We start from the raw sequence: 16,385 nt of genomic DNA on the forward strand, positions 1-16,385 counted from the left end.
TTTTTGTTTTAATTCCTGTTTGTGGTCTCTGAAGAAAGTGGAAAGCAGCACTTGCATACTTGCAAAAACGTACAACCTATTTGAACTCTATGGTTTATGTATCAGACCAACAAGTGGTGCTTAGATATCAAAATGAGCTAAAACAACCTTAAAGAAGACCTGTCACTCTGCCTAACAATGCCTGCTAATAAAGGGTTACAAGTCCTCCTCATATCACCTAAAATTAGCTGCCAGTGGGGCACTGTACCTTAAAGTAAATCTACCACCATTTTCTCTGTGATAGATTGTCCTATAACGCACCAGTGTTACCTGCTGGGGATGACTGAGCCTTTTTTAGCTTCCTTCAGGGCCTCCGTCAGTCACATGTATATCAGCCAGTGATGTCACCCACTGTATGGCCACAGAAAGGGCTGGGAGGAGTACATAGCAATGAAGTGGGGGGCATGCATAAATAAGGAATATAACCTTATTTTCTGGCTCGGACGAAGGAAGCTAAAAAAAAAGGCTGTCATTGGCTCCGCGTAGCTGCGCGCCGAAGATGGGTGAGTAGGAGGGGAAAAGAGGCTACCGGGGCGTGGAGTAGCCGCCTCGTAACCTCAGATGCGGCTACTCCACGCCCCAGTAGCCGCATAAGTAAATTTGAATATATATGTAATAAAAGTTATCAAAAAAGTGTGGGGACATGAGGATTAGCCCTTAAAAGGGCTATCCTCACGTCCCATTGATCCACCTACCACCCAATCTACCTTTATAGGTAGATTTGTGGTGGTAGGTGCCCTTTAAGGTCCCTTCCACACTTGCGTTGCAGATAACGTCAGAGTTTGATCAGGGTGCGATCAGTTTTTGGTCAGTGAAAAACGCGCATTTTGCATCAGAGTGCAATCAGTTTTCAGTCAGAGTTTGTTCAGTGTCTCAGTTTTTCACGCGCGTTTTTGATGCAATTGCAATGCAATTTCAATGCGTTTTTCACGCGCAGAAAATGCGCGTGAAATGGACTCAAGAATGAGTTCTATCTTTTCTATGGCAATTAATGCGTGAAAAACGCATTGCACTTGCAAGTGTCTCAGAGTGCAATGCGTTTTTGATATATTTTAAACGCTCCCATTGACTTCTATGGAGCATTGAGAACAAAAAATACTGGAGAAAATAGGACAAGCTCTATATTTTTTTTTTCTTACGTCACACAGTACGGTGGATAATACGGTCATGCAAATTAATGAATGTGGCTGTATGCTATGAATTCCTTAGTTTGGGGCAAAGGATGTGCGGGATCAGCAATGGAGAAGGTACATGGAGAGGACTAAACTAAGATATGGCAATCAGTCTTTAAGACACACAAGGATCTGTTTTGTCAACTTGAACGTTTTCCACTTGTTTGTTGTTTATATGAAGCTATAATTAACAGATCTTGAGATCTTCTAAGGACTACTTTTTTATTATGTCAAGATAAATAAACCGTAAAATGCAAAGATGCTATACTTTCTTCTTCTTCTCTTGCTTGTAAAACACTAAACCAAAAACAAAAAGGGTTTGCCGGACACATTTATTTTTGTCCACCTTTAAACATGATGAAGAAATGTGTAATAGTTTGTGTTTACCCTGTCCCTACATTTAGAGATAAAATGTGCAGTATACAACATTAAGAGGGACAGGGTGACCAATACATATTCCACCACTCAAATTAGGTCATACGTGGAAAATAGAAATGAGGGCAAATAGCTTGGGTAATATCCTACCACCCCTGCTTTCTAGGCACTGCTTCACAATCAGTTAATGTGTGATGAAAGTCAGACACAATCATATACCGTATATATACTCGAGTATAAGCAGAGTTTTTCAGCACAAAAAATGTGCTGAAAAACTTCACCTTGGCGTATGCTCGAGTAATGAGAAAAAACCCCCCACTGTACTCACCTTTGTAAGGATCTTGACATCTGCAACTCGGCACACACTAGGATGTCAGCGAGCAGCTGACGTCACGATCCCTGCGACAGACGCGTAGGGACGCAGAGCCGATGTCGGAGCATCGGGGTATATAAGAGGATCAACTGGAAGGCGAGTACAGTGTTTTTTTTTTTTATCAACAGGAATTATATTGCAGGCAGGGGCTGTCCAGGCTGTATACTACAGGGGCTGGCTATATACTGGGAGGCTGTGACCAATGTATTTCCCACCCTTGGCTTACACTCCGGTCTATAAGTTTTTCCAGTTTTTTTTGTTAAAATGAAGGGGTCTCGGCTTATACTCAAATATACAGTATATGGTTTTATTTTGGATTGTATAAATATAGTAGGATCCAGAGATTGCACTAACATTTTTCCAGAAGAGTAAATATACTCCTCTTTTCAATTTTGAGAATCATGAAAATTTCAGTAAAACAAATAAAGATCACTTGAAGGGAAATTCCTATGAATGCAAGAATCTTAAATATGCTCAGGATAACAAAATAACACTGAATTAGATCATGTGTTAACAAAAATACAGCATTTCACAGATAATTCCATTCTCTTTCCATCAGTCTTGGTGTTTTTTACAATTTAGTTGTCCTTGGATACAACCATAAACTCTGGATTATGGTTGGATTCTTCTCATAAATAACTTCTTTTGTCTGCACAGTGCAGTGCTCTCTGCCGCCTTCCCATCCCTCCAAGACCAGCTCAGACACAGACACATCCTGCTGGCAAGCAACATACAGAGACTACCTCTATAAACTAGTCAAAATAAGATGGCAAAGCAGAGGTGACTGGATGTGTGATGGGCGTGATAGCAGAGCCGAGTGTTTCATTGTGTCTTATATCTATCTCTTGACTCTGATGTGTCAGATACCAGTGAATGTTCAGAAGCTAAATGAAAGCATAGCTAAACCCTGTACCCTGATAATTTAAGCACATTGATTCCTCTGTGCTATGAGATTCTAAGTGTCTGCTCAGCTTGTGCCCGCCCACATTCTGGAATCTTACACTGACCATCAACTGAGTGATAGTTTTATTGCTGTATTTGGTGCTGAGTAAAATTAGAAAATATGGGGGTTAAAAATTATCTTTATTTTGTAAACATCACTAGGAGATTAACATTTGAAAAGTTACGTTCTTGGGCAAACCCCTATGTGCGTATAGGCAAAAACAACAAGATCAAAATTGCAAGGGCACTGCTAACTAAGGCTACGGTAAAAGGAAGGCAGTCCAGCTCGGGTCAGAAACTTTACAAGATAACAGTGTTAGTGCTCATACTCCGCAACAAAAAAAATCATTAAGTTCAAGATTTCCATAGAGTGGTCTCACCCAATTCCTTGTCGATTGAAAATTGGAGATTCCTCCTGTCACGCTGCCGGCTATATTGGATCCTGTGGGAGATCCCGCTACACTTTTGTGCCCGTGGTCGAATACCGGTCCTATATTAAAAAGTCACAGGCAGATAGTGCAGATCCCCAACGCAAAGAGTAAAAGTGTAGATTAATTCCAGCATACTCACAAACAAAACTTTAAAGGTGCGCATATCAGAGATGGTTCTGGCGCGTTTCTCTAACAATTTGATATGCACGCTTTCTAATCCGTGACTTTCTAAAATAGGACCGGTGTTCGACCACGAGCATGAAATTGTAACGGGTCTCCCACAGGATCATGTATAGGAAACGGGCAGCGTAGTAGGAAGAATTACCGGGGATAATCTCCAATTTTCAAACGAAAAGGAATTGGGTGAGATCACTCTATGGAAAGCTTGAACTTAGTGCTCATACTCCGCAACAAAAAATCATTAGCACTTATCTTGTAAAGTTTTTGGTCAATTTGGGAGTGTGCCGAGTTAGTAGCTCCTCTATTGTTTAAAATCTCCTTGTTCCGGGAATCAAAAAATTTGAGAATAGCTCGGGTCAGAGCCTGGATAACAGAAGGAACGAGTCACTCTTCATGGTGGTCAGCTTAAGCATGGACTTATGGACTTCTTTCTTAGTATAGGACACACAGGGAGATGCAATCCACGAAGGTAACGGGCCATTTCACATCATATGGCACTTACTCAAGCCTTTAAGTGTGTATAGTGTTAACAGATATTTATGCAAGAAAACATTTCTTGTGCTTGTTTAGCCAATTTCAGCAATTCTGGTATTGAAGAATCTGAGGCTTATACAGGCCTTAATTCAACCTCTGCTAGGATTTCATAACAAAATATTTTCCCAGGAACTGTGGGTATACCCCCCCCCCCCCAAGAATAATAGACTATGATTTATTAGAAAGTGATATTGAGTGCTGAGACCCTCACCTATTCTAGACCAAAGAGGTACCAGCAGAAAACAAAGACTTAGTGAACATCTCTCTCAGTACCAGTGGCTTGCCTTATTTTCTGAATTTTTAGGAAACTATTAGGTATTAAGAGTACGGTTATAGATGAGAGATCAAGTGAAAATCCACCCTGTGACACTTAATCTTCGAGTTCCCTCAGAGACTTGTCCTTTTTTTAGGTTTTCTTTCCACAAAACACATGGAGCACCTATGGGCAAGACATAGTGCTTTTCAGTTAAAAGGGTTGGTCAAATTTTATCAGAGAGTTCCCCAGCAATAAGACCATCAGATGAGACACAGAGCACTCACTGTTACTCCTAATTGATGGAATCTCATGTTGGCTACATGTACTGTTATTCAATGTCTATGGTAGTACAAGAATAAGCTATGCACAGTGGTCTTTTGAACACTCACAGGGAATGATTGAGAAGGCTAGAAATGATGCACGATCCTTTAATTTGCAGGAATGAGACCCCTGATCTCATGATAGGTGGGGAGCCCTGGGGAGGGACTTGCACCAATCAGTGTTATGTGGCTAGAAAATAAAAGTATAACATCCAAATGTTTGAATGAATGTCTTTTCATCATTGCGAAAGAGGTCTAGGCTTGAAGGGTTTAAGCTGTACCTGTATGTTTGTTTTTTTTCAGAATCACATAGTGTGGTTTCAATATAACACAAGGGCATTGGGGGGAAAAAGCAAATGACATGCTAGTTTACAAAATGCACATATATGCATATGCCCTTTTTTCCTTAAGCATCTCCAATGTGTTCCAAAATGCAATGAAGGCACGCACATCAGCAGTTTACCTGCAATACAAAACTCCTAAATGAGTTGGTTCCAGAGGTTTTATTGATCAATCATCAGTTGTCTAAAGAGGGGTAAATACTGTAAAAGTGCAAAGGAAACACTGTACCTAATCTAGTTTCACAAGGGGGTGAATGCTCTGGGGATCAGGAGCACTGCAATGCTCTTTGAGGGTAAAAACAGATGGTATTCACAGGGATATTTGATCCTTCACTTTTATTGCAAGCAGATGTACATGAAGTAGACTGCCAGTCAGGTAGCTGTGCAACAAACCCATGCAACAATCAGGGGCCTAAGTGGTGATCTCCACACACATTTCTTTTTACTGGTGAGGAGAGTCAGTGATATCAGCAGCCTCCTCCTAAACTGCATAAGTTCCATGATTGGTGAATTGGCCACTTTCCTTCAAAACGCTGAGCATCATGACTGTCATCAAAACTGGTTCTGAACAATAGAACCTGCTAGGGAATCAAGAACCCAGCTAAAAAACACCTGAAACATGGGGGCTGCAAACCTATACAAAACTGTGCACAATGTAATCTTGAAATCCTGTGTAACATTTGACACCCATGTCAAAAAAGAAAGAAAAAAAAGAAGACACACACACATATAAAATATATATATTTTTTTTTGTTTCCAGATAATTTCTTCTCAAAGCGTCAATTCTCTACTTGGTAAAGATGCCATTTTCTCTCAGAGGAGTTGTTATACAAAATAACCATCTGCCCCAAATAGAGACGCCTCAAAGCTGCTACGTCTGTATGTCTCAGGTGCAAGATCTGCCTAAACATTCAAGAATCTTATTATACAATGTACACTCCAGCTGCGAGAAGCCCAAGATTTCTGTCCTAGGAAGACAAATGGACCAGTATACAAAGAAGGAAGAGAATAACTCTGCTGGACGATTAATGGGAGGGTGGGCATTCAATAAAGAAAGGATTAAGATAGGAAAAGAGGATCCCATATTGCTTGATTCATTCATTCAATATTTTTACACTACACCAAGTAAAAACAATCATAATAATGCAAACAATCATTTACCAGACCCATGATAATTTTAAACACATACAATCAGATAATCCACATTTTCACATTATGAATACAGTTAACAAATCTCAGAATAACACAATTCCCATTGTGAGAAGACATGACACTGAATTATTTTTCAGGTGCAAAACATTATCAGCCCAACTTTCTATCCAAAGCTCAGAAAATACTATAAAAAAAAAAAAAAAAAAAAAAAAAAAAAAAAACAACCACCAGCACCTACTTTTTCTTGCATCATTTAAAGTGGTAAGCAGATGGATAATATTTATCAAAAGTAATATTTATAGAGGCCAAGCTTACCTCTTCATACCACGGAGAGTGATATTCCCTCTGGGACTACTATTCTATGCATGCACTGAAAAGTGCAAACAGGCAATGAGGAGACAGCAATAATCTTTGCTAAACCCACACCCAAGGGAAAAAAAGCAGATAAAGCCATTCTCTCACTGAACAATAGCTCACCCACAATGCAAAATGCCTTTTCAAGCAAATATGTTATCAAGTCACCTCTGGTACACCTCCTACTTTGTACCCTTTTCTTTGTAGTACTTCTCTCTATTGATTTAGAAATGATAAAGCCAGAACTATTTCTCAAGGCAGTAAACAATAATGCAAGTAATGGTAAACATGCAGTGATGTAACTCGAGGCCGATCTTCAGACAATTCAGGACAGCTGTAGTGTATGCCAAATTACCGGTTAATTTTCAATGATAATTTGAATACTTTAATTTTCAATAGTAATTTTTATGATGAGGCAAGCGCAATGCAATGGCCTGTCCAAGACCATTTTGCAGAGGGCATGGAGGACAAAGTCTGCTGCAGGAGCGGGTTATGTGTTGAAGGGCAAGGTAAACTCCCAAACCACGACAGAGGGGTGTGTGGGGCATGGGGGGGGGGAGCGCAATTGCACTGGGCAGTTTTAGAGACCTGCTGTACGTCCATCTGATAGACTAGCACACAAAATTTTACATATTCCTGATAGATTTTCCAGGATTAAGAGTGTTATCAGAGCCCCTCTGTGCTGCAGCTTCACAGGCTGTTACACTGTGCAAGGAGCACTTCTACCTCTGACTGCTGTAATATCACAGCAGCACACAGTGGGAGGGGGAAATGTGTCATGCACAGTGTGACAGCCTGTGAAGCTTCAGCAGAGTGGCTCTTGTAATCTTAGCATAATTAGTTGATTTTAGAAGGAAAAAAGGCCATGGATAACAAATATTACCACAGTCACATTGCATGGATCAATGAGTAAATTTCCCTGGTTTATCATGCTTTGATTTCGATTTCCCTCAAGTGAACATATGGTTGTGATCCTCAAGGAACCCATTATTGGCAGGTTGTCAAACTCCCGCCATATGAGGACATTTTGCAGACTTTGCCTTCAAAATAGGCAACCAACTCAGATGGGTAGATCTGGCTGAATGAACTTTCAAAACGAATGCTCGGCCGCGCATGCCAGAGCCAAAACGAATGCTCGGCCGCGCATACTAGAGCCAAAACGAATGCTCGGCCGCGCATACTAGAGCCAAAACGAATGCTCGGCCGCGCATACTAGAGCCAAAACGAATGCTCGACCGCACATTTCAGAGCCAAAACGAATGCTCGGCCGCGCATACTAGAGCCAAAACGAATGCTCTAGCGCACATACTAGAGCCAAAACGAACGCTCTAGCGCACATACTAGAGCCAATACGAACGCTCTGTCGCACATACTAGAGCCAATACGAACGCTCTGCCGCACATACTAGAGCCAATACGAACGCTCTGCCGCACATACTAGACCCAATACGAATGCTCTGCCGCACATACTAGAGCCAATACGAATGCTCTGCCGCACATACTAGAGCCAAAACGAATGCTCTACCGCACATACTAAATCCAAAATGAATACTCTACCGCATATACTAGATCCAATTCAGCCATTAGAATTTAAAGGGGTTTTCCCACAAACTCCGCTCCATAGAGATTAATGGAACAGAGCAGTCAGGTGCGGCTTTACTGCTCCCTTAGTCTAACAGAGCAACGAGGAGTCAGACAAACCCCTTGTTCTGGCGATCTGTGAGACCCCACTGATCAGCAAGTTAGGCCCTATCCACGGGATAAAGCCTAACTTTAGTTCATGGGAAAACCCCTTTAAGATTCTGCAAAGTGTCTTTCACGTGTGCAAACAGGTTTCCTGGATTTCAAGGAATGCTCTTATTCTTGGCAAAGAGAGATGGCGAATGTTATGTGACATAGGACATTGTTGTGCAACTCTAGACAAGACAGCTGACTGCTCCCTTTAAGGATAAACACAATTTCTGTCAGACTTTCCGATTGTTTACTTTGGAAACCCATCAGATGGAGAGCGAGTTATCCTTTCAAATCAAAATTTTCCCACTATGTGGAAATGTCATGCAATGGCAATTATCCTAGTGTTCCCCATTTTGGGCAATCTTGATTTCTGAACAGATGCATCAGCTTTACTTTTAGGCACCGGTTAACAAAAAATTTGGGCATGCCACACACAAAACTCTAAATGGCATTTGACTCTAGAATCGGGATGATTTGAAAGACCCTCCTGACTGGTTGAGAACTACCGGTTGAGGGAATAACAGCTTATCAGCTGTCAAAGGTTTTAAAAGCATTTGTTGAACCATCATGATGTTCCCCTTAGCAGACACAAAAATCTCACTTTTTCTGCACTTTATTCATGATGCAAGAACAAGCATACCAGAACATCGGAGGTCCTTTGAGTCACCAACATTGCGCCACTGGCTTTAAAATGAGTAAATGGCCTAGGGAGAGCTAGCTGAACTGAACTGAACCACAGTTTCAGAAAAAAAACAAGTGGTTTGACTAGGTCACTTTTGCAACTTTTTTTGCATGGCATTTGTAGATATTGTAAGGGCTTAATTTTTGAGGGATAAGATGCATTTCAATGATACTATTTTGCTATACCCTGAAAATCCTGAAATAGATTTTGGACTTCTTTGGTCAAACCCCAGGTTATATTTATTCTATGGGGCATTACGATTACAGATTCAATAATGATTTTATTTTTTTTGTACAGGTCAATCCCAAAGTAACAATCGCTCCCCTATTCCCACTCCAAGGATGCCGATCACAGGGGCAATCCCACAGCAGGCATTTAAAAAACGTGATTGTGTCGACTGCAGCAATAAATGGGTTAACACCCATCAGTACTTGCTCCAAACATGGGCATTATAGTGGGATGTCAGCTACATATGACACCCCATGTTTCCAGATGCTAGTTCAACTGCGGCGATGAGCTGAACTGACATCTTCTCCTACTGCATGAAGGGCTAAGTTATATCCCCAATTCACATTTGCATAGAGTTACTATAGACTTGTGCGCATGAACCACAATACACAAGTTACTTCTAATATTTACTTTATATACTTGGTGCTGTGGGGTGAATTAAGTTTTAAATGGGTTTCTTTTTTTATAATAGACATCATTCCTGTATCTTTTGGATAACTGAATGCACAGTGTATAACTGCAAGGGGTAGGACTGTATTCTCCCCACCTCCATAACCAGTAGGATGAGGGACAGCAAACCCTCTCTAGCGGCCCAATATTTTACATAGGTTGGTCTGCAGTCTATGGAGTTAAGGATTAGCTGATGATGGAAATTGCCAATACAAGTCAGCTAAGGGGCACAGGTACAAGGTTTTCACCCCTAACAGCTACTTGGCTTTCTCAGTTTTGCTATAACCAAAAAAATAAAAATAAATAAATACAACAAAGAACCCAAGAGCTAACAAATTATACCAGGGTAGACATTTTTGAGGCTTCTCTTGGCAATCAGAGATTTCAATTTAATCTTTTAAATGAGCCATGGAAGAGGTTTGCGTGTCATATAACTCTATAAAGCATCTTAAATTCAGACTTAAGTCCCATCTGTTCTATAAGCAATTATTTTAGAAACAGTTTTAATGAGGAAAAAGGCAAACGCTCAATGTAATAAATAACACAGAATGGCAGATCTGCCTAAAGTTCCAACACGCCTGCAAGCTAGCCTTATTACTCTTCCATCAGAAACTTTGTGAAGCTCTCACTCAGCTAAACCAGTTGCCTACACAGTACTGTTCCCAAAACAGTGCCTTCTACTATTGCGAATCTGTTCATCGTCGAAAAGATATACTGCATATATTCAAGTACAAGTTGTCCCAAATTTAACCAGAGGTCCCTAATTTTACCACAAAAAAACCCCCAAACAAACAGGGAAAATCAACTTGAGTATAAGCCTAGGGAAGAGGTCACAGCCTCCGTCCAATATAAAGCCAGCCAGCCCGTCCCCCTCAGCACATAAAAAATAACAACCTCACTACTCCCCTTTCCCACGCCCCTGTGCAGGTTGGCTTCTTTATTTTGGAAGCGCACAGACTATGACGTGAGCCAATTGTGGGGGGCGTCAGAAAGAGGAGTATTGACTTGTTTTTATAGACTTGGGTATAAGCAGAGTTTGATTTTTTTTTTTACACTCGAGTAAATAGGCTTCCTGAAAATAATGCTTTATGTTTAAAGGTGCTGCCTAACAAGATGGCTAAAGAAGGCATGGTTTTCCTTAACCCATCCTGAAAACAATAGTTTTGACAGGTTTAGGTGTCCCATCAAACATCTCAATGTCATGCTGGGGGAAATGATCACTTCAGGACCGTCTCCAAGTTAAAACACCTTTGCATTTGGTAAACTATTTGTAAGAATACTGAATGTCACAAAATAACTACACTCCATATGCATTTTGTATTAATGAACAGATTAACACATTTTAAATCCACATTGCCTATTTAAAAAAAAAAAAAAAAAAAAAAAAAAAAGGAGAAATAAAAGAATTTTTCTGCATTGTAGGCCGGATTATATCATTAAAGTAACCTAGGAAATTCTGGACTGGCTGATAACAGGACTGCATCAAGATAAAATCTTAAAACAACAAGTAAACAAAAGCCTTTAACTGGCATAAATATTTCTAACCCAATGTTTCTAGCCCAATTCAGTCAGAACAGGAGAGGTAAAGCGGTCTACTTTGAGAATATATATATATCATAGATGAAATCTATTGACAAAGATTTCGCACATTAAATACCATCATCTTATAAAGCTATTACTATCACCATTACTTAAAAATTATGCATTTTTCGAAAACAAACCATAGCATTTTGTGTAATTAAATTGCGGTTTCCTAAAACTATAAACAACTATATAAAAACACATAATAATAAATCTTTATTTAAATAGCACCATATTCTGCAGCACTTTACAAATCATAGGGTACATATAGAAACAAAAATAGACAGAGTAATAAACATGGTCATATGAAACAACAGGAGTGAGGGCCCTGCTTATGAGGAGGAAAGGACAATCTATGACAACAGAACGCATTTATGTACGATCAACAATTTCTTGGCAATTGCATCTTACCTCACAGAGGCTTACCTAGTCTCTGACAAACCCAACATTAAGTGGGTAACAAAAGTCAACATAAAACAAATTAAAATATAAACTGGTTAAAAGCTGGAAATAAAAGACTATGGCAACCTCTATGCGAACAAGTCCAAGATCAGCCATGAAAAGTGGACGATATTATCAGTTTTCACAGATCCTCATAAATGATAGACTACAAGTAACCTGAATAATTATGCTCACTAGGGTATGCTCTACTCTTTATGGATCGGTTGCACAGTCCAATAAAGTAATGGCAGTGGACACTGATCTATTAAAACAAAATCTTGCATTTACTGCTGACGTTTGCCTTCGGTACTAAAAATGAACCGAACATGGACTCAACTCGTGTCCATCTCCCCTAACTTGTATTTAATGGAACATTATTTTGATTATGCAGTGTTTCTTACCTTACACTTACAGAAATACTCTAATAACATTGTAACAGACCAAGTAAATTCTCATTGATCGCTGTATCAAGGTATAGAACTCCATAGAGCTATGTACCGAAAAAGGCTGCAAGAATATTTAGAAGCTACAGGATAAAACAAAGCAGTGATCACACATGAGTACCTTTCTTCCTCCCCATGGATCATATTTTCTGTAAATTATGTAAGCATCCATAGAAAAAAAAAATCAAAATGTGAAATTGAAGTACAATCTCCTACCTAGAACATTCTACAAATGAAACAATTAAATCTTCATAGTAAACTCAAAAGGGTATGACGACACTAACAAATGTGCCAGCATAAAGAAAGCGTTTCAGTGTGTGTCCTACACGTATAAGTTTCTTATAGGTAAACATAATACGAAGCTCCCAATGAAACAGACCTAAAAGAAAGCCTCATGGGGGGGGGGGGGGGTGCATGTATTGCACAGATAAAATACCAGTGCAAAAAAAATGTATACTTCAAAAAATAACTAGTTTTATATCCAAGTGTAATCATATAGTAACAAGACAGATAACCTTGTAGAGTGTTGTGTACAATGAAAGCATTATACAAATAAACATATAGACTGAAGGTGCCGGCGTGAGCACAGATACACAAACTGAATTCCCCAAAGCCAACACATGGCTCAAAAGGCTGCATTGTTTGAAAAGAAAAATGTTCCTGGGACCAAGAATCTTATTCAGCTATTCTCCTTTAAAGGGCACCAGCTTTTGTCTGAGATAATTCCAGCATCAGGAGACAACGGAGCTTAAACAAAAAGTGCTGTAGTAAGACAGCTGCCAAAAAGGTGCAGCACCAAGTTCACAAATGGATACACAAATGTGTCCATACACTTTGTAGGGGATATACATTCATTACACATAAGTTAAATAAGAGCTTTGGTGAACTTGACATAAAACATTAGGACTGGTAGGGATGCACTTATTGTACAGATCACAAACTGCAAAAATCACACCACATCATGGAGGGAACAAAACAATACATCTAGAAACACTACAAAACATTACACCAACCTTTAAGAACCAAACATCAGCAATGGGTTCTCTTCTCTGTTTGCCAGCTACACCCTATGTGCCAGCTGCTCCATCAGCTAATAGGTTATCATACCTCCACCAGCGCCTTCTCTCCACCTCTGTAGATTGAATTTCTTGATGCCCCCAGGAAAGCAGAGGGGAGGAGATGATAAATTTATTCCTGAGACCTTATGGATAATAAATAATGTGCTCCTTAGCTATATATACACACAAGCACTCTGAAGCCTTTACAGCATTTAGCAGCCCCTTTCCAGATATTGTCTGCCTGCTTTATTTTCCATTCTAAAGGAATATTTTACAGGAATACAAAAAAGAGGATCTAACGGGAGACAGTGTTATGGAGGGGAAGGGGCGTATCAAAGTGGGGGGAGGTGGCTGAGGAGGCTTTGTTTACAATGGATAAAGGAGGGTTTTATTTATTTTGATGGAGTTCAGGCTCAGCTGTAACCTGCAGTCCCCAGAGAGGTAGAAGCAGGAGGTGAAGAGGCAAAGAATGACAGTGCCATACACACAATAAGATGGATTGTTGATGGACGACATAGGATTAAGATAAACAAACTGCTTATATCATGAATAAAAAAAAAAAATGATAACACATGCAGCTATAAAAAAGAAAAAACAACAACAACAACAACAACTGATTTTTAAGAAACTCGCACTAGATTGTACGCTTAGGAACAGAATTCTAGGATTACACCAGGTAATACCTACCTTATAAAATTGACCACTAACTTTCAGCCCACTTTTTGTTTTTTTACTCCCTTCATCCCTAAAGCCATAACCATTTCATTTTTCTGTTTACAAAGACATATATGGCTTGTTATCTGCAGGACAAAATGGCAATTAATATTCCATGCAATGTAATGGGCGCGAGATTGGGGGGGGGGGGGGCACATTTGCAGCATGTTCTTTGGCTCTGTTCTTATTACTTTCTTTGTGGCTCCAATCAATACCTCTGCTTTATTCTTTGGGTCAGTACAATCACAGGGATACCAAATTTATAAGTTTTAGTATGTTTTGGAGTATTTAAAAAAAAAAGAAAGAAAATCTTTTGCACTAAAATAAAAGCTATTTTGCCACACTGACCCAATGGTACCTTACAGAGCAGCTAAGGGTACTGTGGCTAGATGGGGACTGACCTGAATATAAGGGAAGAAAGACTTGATGCTATAACACCGAATTCCTTCTTCAAATTTGTCTTCCTTTCTCTTTCCGAGCCTTTAATTTTCTGAAGGCATAGTTCTTTAAATGTGATATTGCCTATGATTATAATGTGGAATTTCACATATGTTATGCAGCTAGGAGCGCACTGTCACTGACAACTCACATACGAACACACATGTTTATATGTTAAATGGCCTGCATGCCAGTCAATTGTTTATATGTTCATTTATATGTAAAATAAAATAAAACTATAAAAAAAAAAAAAAAAAAAGCTATTTTGCCAAATTCTGAGGCCGATAACTTTCTTATTCCTTCTCCTCAGTCCTCTTAACATGCCCCTTGCATACACCTCCCACTAAGCTGAGGCACAGAAAGTGGTGTAAATGACATGTAAAGGAGGTGTGTTTAAAAGAGGACAGAAAGGAAGGGGCATTGCAACCTGACTTAAAGGGGTTTTCCCATAAAAGAAAATTCTCAAATTTCAATCCTCTAGGGATGTTAACACAATAAAGATAATTTTTAATTCTTTACTTCACAATTGTACTCAGTTTTATTGCTGTTTTAGCTCCTATCACTCCCTAGGCTTCTCAGTACAAAATTGCAGGCTGTGGGCAGGGACTCTCTAAGCAGACACTTCATGATCCATCTAGTTCTGCAAGATGACAGTGTGGTTACATTATCAGGGTACAGGTGTATATGCACTTTCATCTGGCTTATGAACATTGTACTAGTATCCGACACATAGAAAGAGACATGAGACAGATCAGCGATGCCTAATACACACAATGACAGCCGGCTCTCCTACAGCTCTGCTATTTCATAACACACTAGATCTGCTGTGCCTTCCTGCTTTGCCTCCCCAGATAAAGAACTCGTCTGTAGCTTGTAGTTCTCCTCTTGCTGCTGCTACCGGCAGGGGCTGGAGAGAACGAAAGAGCGAGAGAACGATAGAGAGAGAGAGAGAGAGAGAGAACGAGAAAGAGAGGCAAAGCAGCACAGCCGCCACACAGAAATACAAGATGAAGTCCCCGACCTTTAGTCAGAAGTTAGAGGGTCGTGTCTAGGAGCAACTGAAATTGTGCACACCAGGACTGATCGACAAATGTTGGACTTGTATCTGTGAAATGCTGTAGTTTTGTTAATAACTTTGAATCAGAGAATGTGTTATTTTGTTGTCCTAAGTAGATATAACTTGTCTTTGTGGGAATACCCCTTTAAGTCATCTCAGGAAGACCCACCTGACACAAATCACAGGAGACACTGACTTTCAATATCAAGTATACCAACTTACTACAGTAAATGAGGTAAAGCTTTTGTTTGTGGTAAGAAGGGGGCGGTGGCTCCCTTTAAGTTACACCCCTTAATGCTACAGTCCTATTCCATTTTCTCCATTCCCAAAATTTGATACAACTACAGTGCAAATGACATATTCCTTTATATATATCGGGCATCTCTTTTGATATAGTTTATTTGTATTAAAACTTAAGTTTAAAAAAAGATTGAAAAAAAAAAAACTACGGTACGGCGGGCATACATCGTGTGAATGTAGCCTTAGGCAGAGAAGATACAGATCATTGGAGCTCTGCAGCATACAGGAATCTACTACTTCAAAGAAAACAATATATTAAAAGATGTTCAAATACGCTATAAAACACCTACAAAGGAATAAAAAGATGAACACGACAACACCACAGTAACTCCTGTGAGTCAGCTGAGCTGACACCCGGTTATAAACCGTCATTCTACTTTGCTGCTCCACCTATATGTGTTTTTGGATAGTATGTATGTATGTATGTATGTATGTATGTATGTATGTATGTATGCATGCATTTATAAAATATATTATATACATTACACACACAGTGAAACCTCTCCAGAAGACCACCTCTCTAAAACGAGCCCTCCCTTAAAGGCTTTTTTTTCAATTCAATGTCAGATTTTTTTATTTTTAGAATGCATGGAAGCTGCTCTCTATATGCAGACCACCCCTTTACTGTGTAAAGAGGTTGCAACGTATAAAAACTGCTGTGTGTGCAGGATCTGATAGCCATTCATTAGAACTGATGGGGAGCCTGAGATCTGTCTTTATTTCTGCATACAAACTTTAAAGGGGTTATCCGAATTAAAGTAATAACTTAGGGCCGGCTGGGGCGGGCTATT

At 39.6% G+C, this 16,385-nt stretch overlaps 1 protein-coding gene across 12 annotated transcripts in view; it reads right to left on the minus strand.

Annotated features, from left to right (window-relative positions):
- LOC140118694 (protein 4.1-like) overlaps positions 1–16,385 on the minus strand; it is a 105,570-nt gene that overhangs the window by 66,704 nt on the left and 22,481 nt on the right. The window contains exon 1 of one of the 12 annotated variants that reach the window (XM_072136907.1): positions 13,135–13,412. The exons of 9 other annotated variants lie outside the window; for them this stretch is intronic. Coding sequence is in view for 1 of the 3 variants with exons in the window: in XM_072136904.1 (XP_071993005.1) it covers positions 6,431–6,438 (8 nt within the window). In the remaining 2 variants the exon portion in view is untranslated. Of the gene's footprint in view, positions 1–6,430; positions 6,456–13,040; positions 13,413–16,385 lie in introns of those variants that run through there. 2 more of the 12 variants (XM_072136905.1, XM_072136904.1) reach the window with 2 other exon arrangements.

This window comes from Engystomops pustulosus, chromosome 2 (assembly GCF_040894005.1).
Source record: "Engystomops pustulosus chromosome 2, aEngPut4.maternal, whole genome shotgun sequence".
NCBI lineage: Eukaryota > Metazoa > Chordata > Amphibia > Anura > Leptodactylidae > Engystomops > Engystomops pustulosus.